The 18,613-nt window shown below is 36.0% G+C and overlaps 1 protein-coding gene across 41 annotated transcripts in view; it reads left to right on the plus strand.

The window, feature by feature from the left end:
* CAMK2D (calcium/calmodulin dependent protein kinase II delta) overlaps positions 1–18,613 on the plus strand; it is a 332,678-nt gene that overhangs the window by 264,843 nt on the left and 49,222 nt on the right. For 14 of the 41 annotated variants that reach the window (XM_089301701.1, XM_089301711.1, XM_089301706.1 and 11 more), the window contains 5 exon segments: positions 6,763–6,857; positions 10,241–10,363; positions 11,156–11,239; positions 11,922–11,964; positions 15,521–15,558. In XM_089301701.1, coding sequence (XP_089157827.1) covers positions 6,763–6,857; positions 10,241–10,363; positions 11,156–11,239; positions 11,922–11,964; positions 15,521–15,558 — 383 coding nt within the window. 41 annotated transcript variants of the gene reach the window in all.

An 18,613-nucleotide genomic window follows, 5' to 3' on the forward strand; every position in this document is an offset into this window, starting at 1 on the left:
CCTGTGGAAGTGGGGAAAGTGGCAGGGGGAACCGCCCTTCCACGGAGGTGGAAGGGTCGGTAGCCAACCCGGGAAGAACCAGCAGCAAACCCGGGGAGGGCCGAGCAGATGAAAGAACAACGCAGGGTCCTGTGTCGTTCCTCCACGAAGAGGGGGAGCGACACACTGCCAACTTTTTTTTTATTTATTTATTTGACAGGTAGAGTTATAGACAGTGAGAGAGAGAGACAGACTTCCTTCCATTGGTTCACTCCCCAAATGGCCACCATGGCTGGTGCTGCGCCAATCTGAGGAGCCAGGTGCTTCTTTCTAGTCTCCCATGCGGGTGCAGGAACCCAAGCACTTGGGCCATCCTCCACTGCCCTCCCAGGCTACAGCAGAGAGCTGGACTGGAAGAGGAGCAACCGAGACTAGAAACTGGCACCCATATGGGATGCCAGTGCCACAGGCGGAGGATTAACCAAGTGAGCCACGGTGCCGGCCCTACTGCCAACTTCTTGTTGCATGCTCATATGGGGTGAGAGAGCCAGCTGCCTCCCTGACCTCATCAGATAAAGGCATTAATCCCATTCAAGAGGAACTAATGATCTCTCAAAGACCTCACTTGCAAATACTATCATGAGAGATTACCGTTTAAACATAGGAATTTGGGGGCAACACAATCAGTCCATTGCTCATGGTCCACAGGTGCCTTGGCCAGATTTTCAGAACTTTTATTTTGAGATGTATTAGCATTTATTATTTATCTTTACAATTTATTATCAGAAGATTTCCATAAAAACTATCAGTATTTGGCATCCCTGAAATCATCAAAAGATCAGAAAACATAAAACTTTTGTTCCTACGGAACAGCTCTACTTGTTGGACAGATGTACCAACAGCCATCCCCCTGGTTACCACCCCACCTCAACCACAGTACAAGCACAAACATTCGTCTCTGCCTGGGGACAGAAAGTCTATCAAGTTTGCCATTCCTGCTACATGGCTTCTATAGTTCCCCCCTCTGAATAAATGACTTCCTATTTTGCTGATCTTGAACTTCTAGCTTTTTTCCACCATCATTGACTCTTTTAGGTCACAGAGTGTTACTTGAGCATTTTCTCTGTTTGAATTGGATGGGGATTTTTTTTTTTTTGCTCAAGATATTCTAAGTAATATTCTATATTACTCATTTAGCTAATTGTGACTTTCCAACTCCATATACATTTGGTGTGTAAACTTAGTGTGTACTCCTTATCTACTGTATTAAGTGGATGTCTTATTCAGATTGTCCTGTTAACTTCTCACTAACTTCTCAGAATTTTTCAACATTTCTTTCTTCACGTGTTCTTTCTTAAGAATAGCCTTTAGAATATTTAGTCATTAATATTAGTATAGGTATAATCATGTTTCTAACATTAACTTTCATTATAATAAGTTTTGAATGTTCTAAAATATGTAGTACCTACTCAGTAATCGGCACTTCTCAGAACTTTCTGTCAGACATCTCCAGCATCTCTTAAGCACTAATATATGCATAAGATAATGAAGACCAGTGTTAGTATGCATTTCTAATTGTTGAATGGAACTGCCTATGTCAGCAACAGGTTTTTAACTTTTTGTTATAGAAAATTTGAAACACACAAAAATGGAGAGTATTATAATAAACTAATAGATAATCTTGCTTCCTCCATTACCTCCACTCATCCCCCCATCCCCGTTATTTTATTCAAATCCATATACCGTATCAGAATATATAGAAATATTATATATAATATAGCTTTAAACAAAAGGACATTTTAAATCATGAAAATAATACAAATCTTAAAAATGTAATTATTCCTTAGTATCATCAAATATATGACCATTTTTCTGTTTGTCCTCTCATCATAATTTCATTGTTAGTTTGGTCCCTTATTAGGGCTGTTCATTTGTAGATTCTGCAACCTCTCCCCCACCTCCCTTTTTCCCCCACTTTCCCTCTCTCCTCATTTCTCTGTGTATTTGTAGGAAAAACCTGTTATTTCTAAGTGCCCCATCTTGATTTCTACATGCTGTTTACCACAAAATGAACCAGAACTTCTTTTAGTGGTGGCTGATTCCAACTAAAATTTTTTCCAGGAAAAAATGCAAAATTATCTAAGAGCTTCTTCTCAACCCAGAAATAAAAGAAACAATTAGAAGCTACTGGGTTTGTATTAACAGTATAAGGAGTCAGCGTAAGGAGGCTTGTACTGGCTAAAAAGGAGATGATTAGAAGATCAACAAGAAAAAGAGAAGTAACAGTTATGGATTGAAACACATCAGATATCAGATAAATTTAAATCCAGGCATTTTAAATAATAAGTCAAATTCAGTAGGAGTCCCAACTTTTGAGGAATGCAGCAGACCCAATGTTTTATTTTGAAAACTGATTTCTGGGGAAAAGAAATAAAATAACTGCCCTACTTTTCCTGTTTAAGCTGTACCTCATAGTAACCAAGTAGTCAATGAAGTATCTCACACAAGTGTCATTGTGGCACAGCAGGCCAAGCCACTGCTTGCAATGCCAACATCCTGTATTGGAGTGTCAGTTCAAGTCCCAGATGCTCTGCTTCCAATCCAGCTTCCTGCTGAAGTGCTGGGGGAGGCAGTGGAAGTAGCCCCTGCTACCCACATCAGAGACCAGGTTGGAGTTCCTGGTTCCTGGCTTCAACTTGACCCAGACCTGGCTGTTGTGACCTTTTAGAGAGTAAACCAGTAGATCAAATATCTCTGTCTCTGTGTGTGTATCTCTCTCTCTCTCTGACTCTGCCTTCCAAATAAAAAATGAATAAATCTTTTTTTAAAAAAATCTTAGACACTAGACTAATGAGCAAGTAAAAGTAAGCTTGCAAAACAATGTTTATGTAGGCATTGAAAATCTTGCATCAGTCTACTAAACAGTGCCTCTACTTATGCTGTTATCTTATTTAAAGTGCATTTTGGTTGAAATTCATCAATCAGATAAATAAATTCTAGGCATCTAGGTAAGTATTGGCTGCTATTCTTAGGGAATGCATCTTCCATTAGCTTACCCTTCCCAGAGAAGCACCATTTCTGGGGTCAACATTCAGAATGCTGTGTCAACTGTGAGTCAACCTGATAATGTTGTAGCAGCCTAATTCCAGGTGTTGATTAGGAAAATGCCTAGATTCAGTGGAGACTATTGTCATTACAAAGTGAGTTTTTTCTTCATCTCTTTAGCCATAGCTAGGCTAAAACTACTTAAGTATATCTTCATTTCTACCTGTGTCCAGGGAGCACAAACACAAATATTCATCATAATCATCTTCATTATCATTAAATGCATTTTTACATCAGATAATGAAAATTATATAAAAATAAATTAAAAGAACATGTATTATCTGTGATGAAGCTAAAGTTGGAAAAATTAATTTTTGTGGTGAATATGAGATACGAGCATGAGATTACTTCACAAACTTTGTGGAAAAATAGAATTAAAAGATAAGAATATTTTGGTGCAAAAATTTTGGAAACCCATGCATAGTTTTTTTTTTTTTATAATGCACACTTTCAATGAAATTTTTTGAAGATCCTTTGTGTATTGTGATTTTCATCATGGTATTTTCTTTAACTCCATTGTGATGAAATAACTTTCAGTCTTGATGTAAAAGCCTTGTGAGATTTTTTAAATTTAAAAATGTTATTTAAAGTTTTACTCTGGTAGTTATTCACATGAATTTAAAAATAATGCAAATTTTGGAGGGATTAGTCATTGGCCTAGTGGTAAGACACCCACATCCCATATCAGAGTACTTGGGTTTGATCCCTGGTTCTGGCTCCTGACTCCTGCTTAATGCTAATACAGATCCTGGGAGGCAGCTATGATGGTTCAAACAGTTGACTTCCTGCCATGCACATGGGAATTCTGTACTGAGTTCCCAGTTCCTGGCTTCCAGCCTGCCAAGCTATAGCTAGAGCAGGCATTTGGTAAATGAACCAGAGGATATGGGAGATCCTTTATCTCTCTATCCCTCATAAATAAATGAATTCAATCCCATCGAGGTGGCATGTACCAATGCCATCTCACTAGTCCCAGTGATCAATTTCTGTTCACAATTGATCGTAATGATAGGACTAAGAACCAAAGGGATCACATAAACAAGAATAGTGTCTGCAAATATTAGCTGATAGAATAAAAAAGGGAGAGAATGATCCAACATGGGAAGTGAGATACACAGCAGACCCATAGAATGGCAAATGTCCTAACAGCACTCTGGCCTCATAATCAGCCCTTAAGGCATGCGGATCCGGCTGAAATGCCCATGAGAGTATTTCAGGCATGGAAAGCCAAGACACTCTGGGGGGAAAAAAAAACCTAAATGAAAGATCTCCACGAGTGAGATCCCAGTGGAAAGAATGGGTCATCAAAGAAGGAGGTACCTTTCTCTGAAGGTAGGAGAGAACTTCCATTTTGACCATGGCCTTGTCTAAATATGATCAGAGTCAGTGAACTCAGGGGGCTTCCATAGCCTTAGCAGCTCATGACAAGAGCCTAGGGTGATTACTGATGCCATAAACAAGAGTGTCAATTTGTTAAGTCAACAACAGGAGTCACTGTGCACTTACTCCTCATGTAGGATCTTTGTCCTTAGTGTGCTGTACATTGAGATTTAATGCTATAACTAGTACTCAAATAGTATATTTCACTTTGTGTTTCTATGGGGGTGCAAACTGTTGAAATCTTTACTTAATGTATACTAAACTGATCTTCTGTATGAAAAAAAAAAGAAAGAAATTATCAATTCCCAACTTGACTCTCACTGGGATTAAACATGACAATAAGTCTGATCTGATTTCATCATCATTTAAAAAATCATCTATTATTTTTCACTTTATGTTTCTGTGTGGGAGCAAACTGTTGAAATCTTTGCTTAATGTATACTAAACTGATCTTCTGTATATTAAGAGAATCAAAAATGAAAAAAAAAAAGAATTTTAAAACTAAATAAATAAAATATGCTCTGAACTATATCTTCCTGCAACAGGCTATGAAAGTCTAAGGCTGTTAAACCATTGCTGTAAAGCCATTTTAGTTGTAATAATGTCTATTTGTAAATGTCCCAGACTAACGGACAGGAGCAAGAATAAATTCCCTCAATGAAGAAGAGATACAGAAACCAAGAGATCACCTCATAAAAGGGGAAAAAAGAAGTATCATGGCATACAGGCAGTGTCCCTGCCTTACTTTCTCCCTCAGGTTCCTCAGACTTAAGGAAACAGCAAGAGAAAAGCAAGCAGGAGAGGTCAGAGGAATGCCAGAGTTTCCTCCAGAATAATGAGGTAGAAAAGAACCTAAAGACTTCAAACAGGGCAATAAAATATTTGAAAAGTAGTGAGAGGGACATTTGATGATCTAAAGGTGCTTATTGTCAAAATAGCCCCAAGAAACATAGATTGCCTATATGATTTCAAGGAAAGTTGAACATTTATGAACACTTTTTTTTATTTTAAAAATTAAATTGGGTGCTGGTGCTGTGGTGCAGTGGGTTAAAGGCCCCACCTGAGGAGCTGGCATCACATATGGGTGCCAGTTCATGTCATGGCTGCTCTATTTCTGATCCAGCTCACTGCTTATGTACCTAGGAAAGCAGCAGAGGATGGCCCAAGTCCTTGGGCTCCTGCACCCATGTGGGAGACCCACAGGAAACTCCTGCTCCTGGCTTCAAATCAGCTCAACTCCGACCTTTGCAGCCATTTGCAAAGGTCTCTCTCCCTCTCCCTCTGTCTCTGTCTCTGTCTCTCCATCAGTCTCTCCCTCTGTCTCTATCTCTCCATCTGTCTCTATCTCTGTGTAACTCTGTCTTTCAAATAAATAAAATAAATAATTAAAAAAGTTAAACTGCACATTGATTAGATTAATTTGTGAGGCATTACATGATTATGGAAAAGATACCAAATTGTATTATAGCTGTGTGCTTCTTTAAGTCATATGTATGATTTCTCCTTCTTCCTCTCCCTACAATATATGCTTTTCTGTGGTGCTGATGGTTTAGGTGTTTAATTGAAAATTTCTATTTTTGAAGGCTGAAAATCACTGAAGAGAAAAAAATTTTGTCTCATGTGTTATCCACACTATTTAGACTCTAACTAAATAGAGCATGAATTTATAAGCAAGACACCATCTCTCAACAAAATGTCCTAATTACTGGCAAATGACTATCAGGAAATAAATACAGTAATACAATTAAAGTGTTGCTTGAGGTGTCTGCATCCCATACCAGGCAACCTAATTCAAGTCCCAGCTATTTCACTTCTAGTTCCAGCCTCTTGCCTTTGGAGGCTCAGATATTTGGGTCCCTGCCACCCATGTGGTAGACCAGATTGAGTTCCCAGCCTTCTCAATTAAATAAATACTTTTTAAAAAATACCATGTTAATTTTTGAACTTTCAACCTACACAGTGACTAAAATCACAGCCCATTTCTAGATAAGGAGACCATACACAGGAAAAGTTACCACCCGAAATGACAGACAGGTTTCATCTTTAGATGTTGCCCTGCCCTGTTTAAGAGTCTTTGATGCAGGTATTGGGCTTGAACATTGCCATGGGGGTTGACCATAGGAGAAGCATTCACCCTCCAGAGAGTGCCTCATAGGAGACCACAGCACATCTCTGAGGTTTTCCAGCTGTGCCATTTTCTCTATTTCAGAGTGTGGCTGAAAATCACAGTGGATCAGCCACATCTCATTTATTGCTTCTGTGTGACTTGCATTTTGCTAACATGCTCATTTCCTCCAGGTGTCATTCTCTACATTCTACTGGTAGGATATCCACCCTTCTGGGATGAAGACCAGCACAGACTCTATCAGCAAATCAAGGCTGGAGCTTATGATGTATGTAACAAGTATTCATATAAGTTTAGATGAGGGTTTGTTTCTTATTCATTGGCCAGATTGGCCAGATCTTCTCATTGTTCTTTTAATCGTAATTTTGAGTAATTTCTCTTATTTCCAAGTCACTTAAGAGAAGGAAGATAAAGATCAAAAAGTGCAGTATATGTTTTTGTTTTGTATTTCCTTTTAGGTCACTATTTCCTAAGATTGAAAGGAATGCAGTTTGAACTTGAGGAAGGACTGTGCCCATCACAACTTCCAGATCTCAGCACATTTCTTAAAATACAAAAATTCTAAAATTTCTGCTTTAGAAATTATTGTTGCCATGGTAGAATTATATTCCCAATTGTGTATCACATAATTTTAAGTTGGATACCAACAGTACTTTGCATGTTGTCCTTGCATCAAGTAGAACAGCATTCTGCTTACTACATACATTAGATTTGATATTTTTATCTTGTTTACATAATTGGCTTCTGCGCAAGCTTTCAGTTGAAGAATCTGTTTCATAATTGAAAAGTACATGAAAGTCACAATTCTAAAACATTTAAGTTATAATTAAAATATTTGAAAGCAGAGATACATACATATGTAGAAACATTCATGGATTGAGTTCAAAATCAGAAGAGGAAGGATTGTCTACCTTTTTATAGATTACTTTTGTGTTCATTGATATAAACTGCTCTCCATTAATAAATATGTTAATCAATTATTTGTCACTTCCTCTAGTTTCACCTTACATAGCCCTCTGGAAATCCAAGGGTAGCATCTGAAGATGGTTACCATGTATTATTAAATAGGGCAACAGAGGAGCAGTATTGAATCTACTTTCTGTGCACAAGTTAAAAGTTCAATGTGGAAGTGAGAGGAGTAAATATAAGAAGGCTGTATCATATCAGCTTTCCTGTGCTCATCAATGGAGTTTTGTTAAAGTGTTCTATTTAGAAGGATGTGTATGTCAGTGGCCAAGGGTGTAAATGTATATTCTTTGAATTTTGAGCATTTCATCCTAGCCAGATTAATACTTGAACCAAATTTTTACTTACACAGCCACAGTTCACACCTTTACCACTTTATAGATTACAATTGGACTCCTCTCTACAGTGCCTTTGTGAGAATTAGAAAAATAACAGGATTTACTTTTCTTCAGGCTGAACTAGCCCCACATTTGCTGTCAGAATACATATAAATAGTTAAAATACAGAACATTAAGTATCAACTCAAGTATTTCTTCAATAATTCCTAATAGTTTGCAAGTTTTTGCAACTCCCCAAGGTAAACTTCTAGATTTAAGAAATGACAATTGTTAAACTGGCAAAAAAATTATAGATATTAAAAGGTTCATTTTGACAGTGGAGTACAAGCTGTCCATTTTATAACTAATGAAAGTGGACTAATTTAATTCTATGATATAGTTACAATACCTTTGTTTTTCAAAATTGTCATAAAAACTTGTGCATTGGGAAAATAACCTGATACTCTGTCATTTAGTAAATAATGTAATAGGAATTTCTCTTAATCTATGAAGAATAGTATTTCTATATCAAATATACTAAGTATATGAAAGTAAGGTTAAAAAAGACAGATACTATATGTTCTCCCTGATTTGTGGTAATAATAGAATACCTAAAAGGTAATCTATAGAAATGAAATTGACACTTTGAGATGCAATGATTTTTAACAGCCCTTGTCTCTACTGTTGAGGAACAGTGTGTGTGGTTTTTTTTTTTTTCATACTATTTGTTGAACTCTTTATTTGGTATAGGGTTAATCTTATGAGTATAAAGTTAACTGATGGTCAACGCCGTGGCTCACTAGGCTAATCCTCTGCCTTGCGGCGCCGGCACACCGAGTTCTAGTCCCGGTCGGAGCGGCGGATTCTGTCCCAGTTGCCCCTCTTCCAGTCCAGCTCTCTGCTATGGCCCGGGAGTGCAGTGGAGGGTGGCCCGGGTACTTGGGCCCTGCACCCCATGGGAGACCAGGATAAGTACCTGGTTCCTGCCATCAGATCAGCGTGGTGCGCTGGCCGCAGTGCGCCAGTCGCAGCGGCCATTGGAGGGTGACCCAACTGCAAAAAGGAAGACCTTTCTCTCTCTCTCTCTCTCTCTCTCTCTCACTGTCCACTCTGCCTGTCAATAAATAAATAAATAAAATAAAAAGAAGAAAGTAAGGTTAAATAATTTTCTTAACAACAAAAATAAAGTTAGAATAAGTAACTTCATTATATAGTTATTAATGTAAAAATGGATTACTAATGGAAGTGGGAGATTTAGTTCCTTTCATGTACTTCAGTGAAATTTATAATTAGATTAGCCTCTTTGGAGTGTGAAAATGAAATCCTGCTGAAGATCTTGTAGTTTCAGATTTCTTCTCACAGCAGCATTCCACTCATAATTGATCAGTTCACGGCAACTGAAGCTATTTATTATCTTCTACTATTACTCCTCATGATTTTGAAGTTCATTTTTCACTTTGGCATAATGGTATGATGACATTGATGCATGTAAAAGACTTTCAGCTTTTATTTAGTTCTGCAAATAATTATAGGAAAGATTTAATAAAATTTCATTTTCAGATCAAAGTAAAGCTATTTTGAGAGAAATAGATAATTCTGAATTTATTGTTAAAAATTTTTAAATGTTCTTACTATACAAAGGGTCATGAGAAGGTTAATGTAAAATGTGTATTGTGAAAAATCTATGCATGGATTTCAAAATTTTTTATGCCAAAATACTTAGCTTTTAATTACACTTTCCATGACTCTTTTAAGCCCCTTCATATTCAGTATACAATAAGATATTCAGAACATATGTTGATAACTTATCCGTTACTCTTTTTTTTTTTTTTTTTTTGACAGGCTGAGTGGATAGTGAGAGAGAGAGACAGAGAGAAAGGTCTTCCTTTTGCCGTTGGTTCACCCTCCAATGTCCGCCACGGCTGGCACGCTGCGGCCAGCACACTGCACTGGTCCGAAGGCAGGAGCCAGGTGCTTCTCCTGGTTTCCCATGGGGTGCAGGGCCCAAGCACTTGGGCCGTCCTCCACTGCACTCCCTGGCCACAGCAGAGAGCTGGCCTGGAAGAAGGGCAACCGGGACAGAATCCGGCGCTCCTACCGGGACTAGAACCCAGTGTGCCGGCAGCGCAAGGCGGAGGATTAGCCTAGTGAGCCGCAGCACTGGCCATCAGTTACTCTTTACATATGTATTTTTATACATGGGGAGATACATTTGGATTAATTTATTGATTTTTAGATATAATTTAATTCATATCAACTGTAAATTTATAAAGAAATTCACCACTTAAGGAAATGATTCATATGTCTGATCCTTCTCTCTTGGACTGAGTCTATTTTTGAGACTGTTTATAAATTTATATTTTTGAAGTTTCCATCACCAGAATGGGACACAGTAACCCCTGAAGCCAAAGATCTCATCAATAAAATGCTTACTATCAACCCTGCCAAACGCATTACAGCCTCGGAGGCACTGAAACATCCATGGATCAGTGTAAGTAGCAGTTCTCCAAAAACCTCAAGAGCTGAAATGAAAATTTAACCTTCTTTAATGTTTTTGTGGGTTTAAAATAGGTTTGCAGAAAAAAGATGAAACTTGGAATTAATACATTTTTGAATCAGCATATTTAGAGAAATGAATTTTATAGTGGTGAAAAATGGCGTTTGGAGTAAAAGTCTGATTTGCATAGATGACCAAATAAATCTTGCCTACAATAAGACAAGGAATGAGTTTTCTCCCAAAATCAATTATTGAAAATCCTCATGAAGCTGAGATAAGAAAATAGTACCAAGATTAAATGTAGCCCAGAAGAAAATTATGAGAGAAGAGTTCAACTATTTATCATTAAGCAGCTTTAGAAACAAGTATAAGGTTTGGAAGGCAAGAGTAGAGTTTTAGTAGTTATAGTAGTCTAGGTGTAATTTATAAATACTAAGAAAAATAATCTGACTTTTGAAGGGAAATCTATAGAGATTTCAGTAAATTTCTAGAGACAGACATCAAATGTTAAGGCATGAAAATGGTGCTGGGTAAGCAAAGGGTAATCCATTAGAAATTGAAATAAAGATAATTTGAGAAATAATATATTGATATTCATTTCTATACTTTCTGTGCATAAATGCTACATCTTAGTCTTGACAAAGTCCGCTGTTTTAGGTAACTTTGGCAATTGTATACATACAACTTCATCATTTGGGTACAGGCAGCAGTAACAAAGACTGGATGAAGTTGAGACTCCTATTATGCCTAATACATTTTAAGTCACTTTTCCTCCTCTTTTTCCAGCACCGTGCTACTGTGGCTTCCATGATGCACAGACAGGAGACTGTAGACTGCTTGAAGAAATTCAATGCTAGAAGAAAACTAAAGGTAAGAAATTTTACATTTTTTGTAAGGTGAAAAATTTGACAGAGTGATCAGTAAAATACAATATAAGGAAAATAACTTGTAATAAAGACTTTTAAATGTATAGGCCTCAATACTCTTCTATTCTTTCTCTTGATCTTGGGAAAATGGAGCATACACAGAATCAAATCTGTGATGAAAAGCTAGATTCCTTACTTAATGTATGCTAAACTGATCTTCTGTATATAAAGAGAAACGAAAATGAATCTTGATGTGAATGGAAGGGGAGAGGGAGTGGGAAAGGGGAGGGTTGCGGGTGGGAGGGACGTTATGGGGGGGGAAGCCGTCGTAATCCATAAGCTGTACTTTGGAAATTTATATTCATTAAATAAAAGTTTGAAAGCAAAAAAAAAAAAAAAAAAAAAAAAGCTAGATTCCTGGTGGCAACATGTGCTGTGGTTCTGCCCTTCAGTGGAAAACAGCTGTTCAGTCTGATAATCTGAATCTGTCCCACACGTTAGGGCAGTCCCGGCATCATGAGCGAAATGGGCCTGGGACTCTCAGGAAACCAGTACCAAAAACAAACAAACAAAAATCCCCCAACTGAAAATAAAGCCAGGGGAAGCTTTGTTATCAAAGACTTTATGTTTTTCGGTCAAAGATTTGCAGAGAGAACACTGATCTTGTGCTCTTATTTCTTTGACAGGGTGCCATCTTGACAACCATGCTGGCTACAAGGAATTTTTCAGGTACATGTGCTAAAAACTCTGCTCCTTGCCCTCTACTCTCCTGTTTTGTAATCCTTTTGGAATTAAAAGCAATATAATAGTTGGAAAAAGCTAACTGTTCAAGAATGGCAAATGTGTGGCCTGGATTCCTTCCACACCTGTGGCTGCCTTTAGGAACCTGTCCAGTGCTGTCTGCCACAGAGCCTCACATGATTGCTCCCCTCTCAAGAGCTCCCCAGGCAACTCCAGGCATTGGGAAGTGCTGGTGCAAGCCTGGAATCCCATCTCTCAAGTATACAGCTACAGAAATATGTACTCCCTGATTTTTAAATTTGGCATTTCAAACCCAGGATTTATTAGTAGATATTTCACAAAATAAAACTATGAATAAGTCTTTTTTGTCTCATTCTTATAGGGAATCCCAAAAAGCAAGATTTTTAAAAGAAGACCATTATTCAGAAACTCAACTCTCTTAGGCCTAAATTCTTTTAAAAGTGCCATAGTATCTTGGAATGCTATACAAATGATTACTACTCTCAAAGTTACCTAATTCTAGAACTTAAATAGAACCTTCTACACAGTCATATCACAACCTCAAAATGATTCCATGGGAAAAATAAGTTTGTTAATTAGTAGGCTAAAAGAAACTGAATGCTTCTAAAATGAAGATAAAATGTATATGACTTCTAGAAATTATTTGCATTTTGGAGCCTCCTTTTTTGATAGATACCTTAAAGGACTAGATATCCAAAAATAAAACTTTAGCAAATGTAATGAGTCATATGTATGGGGAGGGACTAAAGGAGCAGTTAAGCTGTGCTTGATAAACTTAACTGTTTGCACATTTACAGTTGAAACAGTTGTTAAAAGTTAATGTCAAAGACACTACTACTTTGATTTACATACTATATATGCAACAATGATCAGTAGCATCAAATTATCCAACTATTTCTTCAATTCTTTATGTTACTACATACTTAGCCTGAATGCTATTGTGATATCAGGTAATGAGCCATCTTATCACTGTTAGATGTCCTTCAGCCAATTTCCAGTTATTATTTATAACTATATTAAATGGTCATCTTTATCCCTTCACCCCTCTTTGCATTTACTTATAGATAATGTGAAACTGCAGGAAGCCTCCCCAAAGGCTGTTAAACAATAATAGTACAATGAGTAATGCTACAAATTGAGGGACTGTCTTGGTCAGTTGTATGTATTTTGTCCACTTTGTTTGGTGTAGTAAAACTTTGTTGCTGCCTTTGTCAAGTTACCTGTTTTATGAACACTTAACATAGTTGACATTTATATGGGTGAGTTCAATGCCATCTCATTAAACATTAACTAATATATGCTGTATTCAAATAAGTTATTATTTCACTGTGGCCCAGTAATTAGCAAATCATTAAAAGATATGATGCTTTATATAATATATATTATTAATGGCAAATTAACTTGGAAAAAATCTGCAGAATTAAAATTGCATATTTTGTTAAAATGTTAAATGCACTCTTAAGAATAAATTGGGCCTTTATTAATGTATGTCCTAATGTATAAAAGCTTTTTTTTATGTCACATTTCTCTCTTCATCATCCTATATACTAAAAACTCATGACTAATATGTGGATTTTTATATCATTTTTGAATGTCTTAGCATGAAAAGCAAATTTATCCATCAACTCAAAATCAACTGAATAGCATAAGTCCCAGTTTACAACATCTTGTACATAATAATGAATTTTGATTTTGAATACTTTGTTCATTCTATTTCATTGCCAAACGTGCTCTTTAACGTAATTTGTCCATAAGTATATGGTTATAAAGTTGTTTTTATTTTTTCTTTTCTCCCTGTATGTGGAATGTATTTCTTGTGAGGTAAGGTGAATAGTTATCAAAGGGACATTTCTGCATCTTCCAGGCCGAATCCCTGCTTACCCTGAATCATTGTCTTCTCTTTGCTTGCTGTTGCAATTCAGTTATTCTGAGTTTGCTTTCTAATCTATTAACTGCCATAATATTTACTTAATATTGCTTTTTAGCTCCAGGCAAACAGTATTATAGTTAAGGCTACTATTTTTTACAATCTCAATTAATGATGAATTAATAGCTTTGATACTAATGGCCATATAAAATTAACATTTTCGTGTCTTAAATAAATTTAAAATCATACCAAAGTGATATCAAAATAATATCCCAAATCAAATGAATGTCAGGAAATTACATGTTCATGCAGTTCTGTTGTAGCCAGGTATTGCCACTTCAAATGCCAAATTCTACTTTGGATACTTAAATAATTATATATAGCTAATATTAAATGGGAGCATAAATATTTACTTTGTCCTGCATTTTCATGAGTGTTCTAATTTTCATCAACAATTATCTCTTTACTGTGTGTGTATCTATTTATAAGAATTTTTTTAAAGAATGACTTTTTTTAATTTATTTGAAAGGCAGAGTTACAGAGAGAAAGGGAGAGACAGAGAAAGAGGTCTTCCATCCTCTGAGTCATTTCCCAAATGGCCACAAAAGCTGGAGCTGGGCCACGCCAAAGCCAGGAGCCAGGAGCTTCTTCTGGGTCTCCCACATGATGTGGGGGCCCAAGCACTTGGGCCATTCCTTGCTGTTTTCCCAGGTGTATTAGCAGGAAACTGGATCAGAAGTGGAGCAGCCAGGACTAGAGCCAGCACCCATATGGGCTGCCAGCACTTCAGGCTGCCTAACCTGCTATACCACAGTGCCAGCCCCAGGATGACTTCACTTTTAAACATACTCAAGGAATTCAGTAATAGAAGGAATGATAAAAGCTCCCCACAACAAGAAAAATGAAGTTTTATATAAAATGATATGTTTTATAATTTCTCTATTTTAGTTGGGGATTTCATTTAGTTTTATATTGTGCCTCAAATTTTATGATTTTTAATTTTTATTGTAAAGTTTTTGTTTGTATAGCCTTTTAAATCTGGTTTTGAAGTAGAAAAGAGTATATAATACCATTTTTTGAATGATTATCTGCTAAGCATTTTAAAATTTTGATCTAGGTCAATAATACACAATTTTATTTTAAATATAATTATTAGTATTTTATAAAACTGAGATGATTTGATTTCAGAAATATAAAAAAGCTAATTTTTACAAGTGAGTTTTCAGCCTCTAGAAAGAGAGTCTAAATGGAAGAACTGACATGGCCACGATCCCTGTGGTGTGAATGAACATGTAATACAATCTGTCAGCTGATGTTGAAAGACTGAAACCAACTTTCTGGATTACAAAAGGATAGTCCAGTTAAAGTTCCAGTATCCTTTTCGCAACCAACAGTGAAATAATGTCCAATAACACAAACGGGCAGTGTTCAATTATATGCAATGAACTACTCAGAATTTGTTGTGGCAAAATCAAGAAAAGTGATACTGTATTTCAATGTCCTGTAAGCTCGCGCTCATCAGTGTGACCTTGGTAACTTGGCATATGTTGGCCATAACTCAGCAAAGGTCGTAGACAAAGATAATGACCTGTTTCACTGCCTGGCTATGGGTTTCTATGGATAACTCACTAAACTCATTTTATTCTCATTTTGCAGCAGCCAAGAGTTTGTTGAAGAAACCAGATGGAGTAAAGGTAAGTTAAACAGGTGTTCCTCAGATGATCTTTACTTTCAAATACTGGATAATTTTAAAATGTCAAATAGAAGTCCTAAGTCTTACAGCTTATATTTGTTTATACTTCCTAATAAAAGATGTAGTTTGAAATATGAATTAATGCACAAAGATGACAAACATTTGTACTAAGAATAGATGTATGTTTTCTATTTGATCATCTATTAAATAATCGTGAAAAAATAATGTCCCTCTATAGAGTTCCTGTAGAAACTGAATGTCTAAATCCTGTCTGCTTTCCTACAGTCCCAGACTACCATGGCGACCTGACAAATCTGTGAAAACCAACTGCTTTTCCAAATAATTATGTGTATTCAAGCTTGATGGAGTATATAGCTGAAAAAAAAAAAAACTCACATTAGGTCTGAAAAATTGAATGTCAAATGACTAAATTTCTCTGCTTGGGTAATTTTCTTAAAGGTCTTAATTGTTCTCATGCTGCTATCCCTAAGGTTTTGAGACATTCTTAAGGTGAATATTGTGAGCAAATATTAGAAAAATTTTCTGAGAAAGATAACAGTAGGGTGTTTTGACTGTCTTAGATTTCTTAGCAAAATAATGTGACTTATTTTCAACTGACTGTATTTTGTTTCAAGGAAATTTTCTTTTGTTGAAATGTAACCTTATATTTGCATAATGATGTCTGTTATCTTTCAGAGTACCATCCATACATTTTATTTCCTTAATATTTCTTTTTCTCTTCCAATGGCAGAGGCATACATTCCTCATCAATACCTCAACATTCTTGTGAATTAATCAATATTCTAACATTTGAATTTGACCCAAAGTCACATGGTCAGTTCATATTGAAAATATAACATGGGAAAATCATTTGTCTCTTATGTTCATTCTCAGTCATTTTTTCACCACCTGTCTGTGCAATCTGAGAAATTCCACAGCTACCATGACCATGCACTTGTGATTCGTATTAGGATGGCATTTCCGGTTGCCAATTGCTCTCCTCAACCTGTAATTGTATCTTCCTTCTACTTAGATTAATTCAACTTATATTTCAATGATGACAGCTGATACCTACCTTTTTCCCAATGTTATGTTGGTGGAAATGTAGTATTTTAAATTTTCCAAAATGTTTTCTTTGGGTTTTTCTGTACCACTGAGTGACAGAGAGTTCATAGGTCCTGTTGTAATATTTATTTTCACTACTGTCCTCATGTAGAAAGGAACATTTCTAGCCCTTTTTTTTTTTCTTGTCTACTTGTAGCTCCTCTTTAAAGACAAAATTACTCTGTACTCCATGCTTTGATACTTTAAATTCAACCGGTCATATTTTTTTTCTTTTCCTTTCTCTTTGACTGGTCAATTCAGAAAAGGAAGTCCAGTTCGAGTGTTCAGATGATGGTGAGGATCTCTATCTGCCAGATTTCTCCTCCTGTAAAAATTCACACTTAGGACTACAGCAGTCTTACATACCTAAGTTAGTGTGCGTACAAAAAGCATGGGACCATTACAGGTCATTGTTACCCAAATATCAAAACATGATGCCCCACTTTCACATTGTATGTTCTCTGAAATAGATTTTTTTTAAAATAAGTAAAAGTTAAACCCCATCAATATGCTGTTAAGGAGTTCAATCTTTTACAAGGACAAAATCCAATTTCATCTTTAAAAATAGACCATGCCATGAATAAATATGGAGACTATGCCATAAATAATGTTCATTTATTGATAAGTAAAAAAGTATGATTATTTATAACATGATGAGCATGGTTGTTGAAACAGGAGTAATTCTTAGGCACAGTTTCATCCATTCACCATAGAGTTTATGAGTGTTAGGAAAGTGACCTTACAAAAAAAAAGGTCATCCTAGTTAAGGACTTTTAAAGGAAATATTTATTAACTACAACACTTAAGAAATTCAACGCCTGAGAAATAGGAATATTTTGTCCATCTCTCATAACAGTAGTTCTGTGCATCACTTAAGTGATTCAATTCATTTTCTTTGAAAAAGAAAATGCTCTGCTTTCATAATATAAAGTAAACTACGTTCACAGGCAAGAGTGGCAAAGTTCTCATATATTAAAAAGACAGCTATGGTTGAGCCCATGTTGATATTTGACTCTTTGAAAGGAAATTCTTGGAAATTCTATTTTTCAATTAGTTAATATGACAAATGCCTCCAGCATTTCCATAGTAGAACAAATATCATTAAGCTAATCCATATATTAACAAAAAAGTTTTAATTGCACTTTTATACATGATTGAAAGTGGTGGTTGAGGTGCGTATTGTTTAACACCTGTTTCCAATACCTGATGATTAAAGATGGCTTATCCAGATAGAACGGGCTTCATTTGAAAGAGTAGATGATAGTGTATGCTGTGTATCTGTGGATGAATGTGTGCTGGAGTGTGTGTGCAGGGGGGAGCAGGCGTGCATTTGTGCAGATATGATTGTGTGCATAGGTGTGCATGGAGAGCATCTTCACCAAAACAAAGCAGTTCTTGGCAAATACATCCTAGAAAAAAATTAAGTATCTTACCTGAAAACAGAAATGAAAATATTTCGGATACATTTCTTTTCATTTGCATCCATTGATGTAAATTAAATATAGCAAATAAAATGCATTTGATACTTTAGTCCTAAGTGCCTCTGATCATCTGGCAGGAAACCAGCTATATTTTGCCAAGCACTCTTCCAACCACAGGAAATTATTTGTGTGTGCAACCTCCTATTTTCTCATGTATCTTGTACTAACATAAACACTAAATTTTGATTCCTGTTTAATAGAATCCATTATCTCATGTTTTTTGGCTCTTTCACAAATTTTGTTAAATTCTGTGTATTTTACTTTTGAAAAAATTTTATACTATTTACAAAACATAAATAGATTGCTTACCATTTTAAAAGTTTTTGAGTAAAAGTTTAAAAGTGTTCTCTTTAAGCATGTTACAGAGCACAATAATATGGCTTATTTCAATAAAACAGGAACTAACAAATACACAAATATGAGTGGACAGAAAAGCAGAATATCATATACCTAAACTAATCACTGTTACCT

Source organism: Oryctolagus cuniculus, chromosome 8 (assembly GCF_051225735.1).
Source record: "Oryctolagus cuniculus isolate XC-2025 breed Fujian yellow rabbit chromosome 8, ASM5122573v1, whole genome shotgun sequence".
NCBI lineage: Eukaryota > Metazoa > Chordata > Mammalia > Lagomorpha > Leporidae > Oryctolagus > Oryctolagus cuniculus.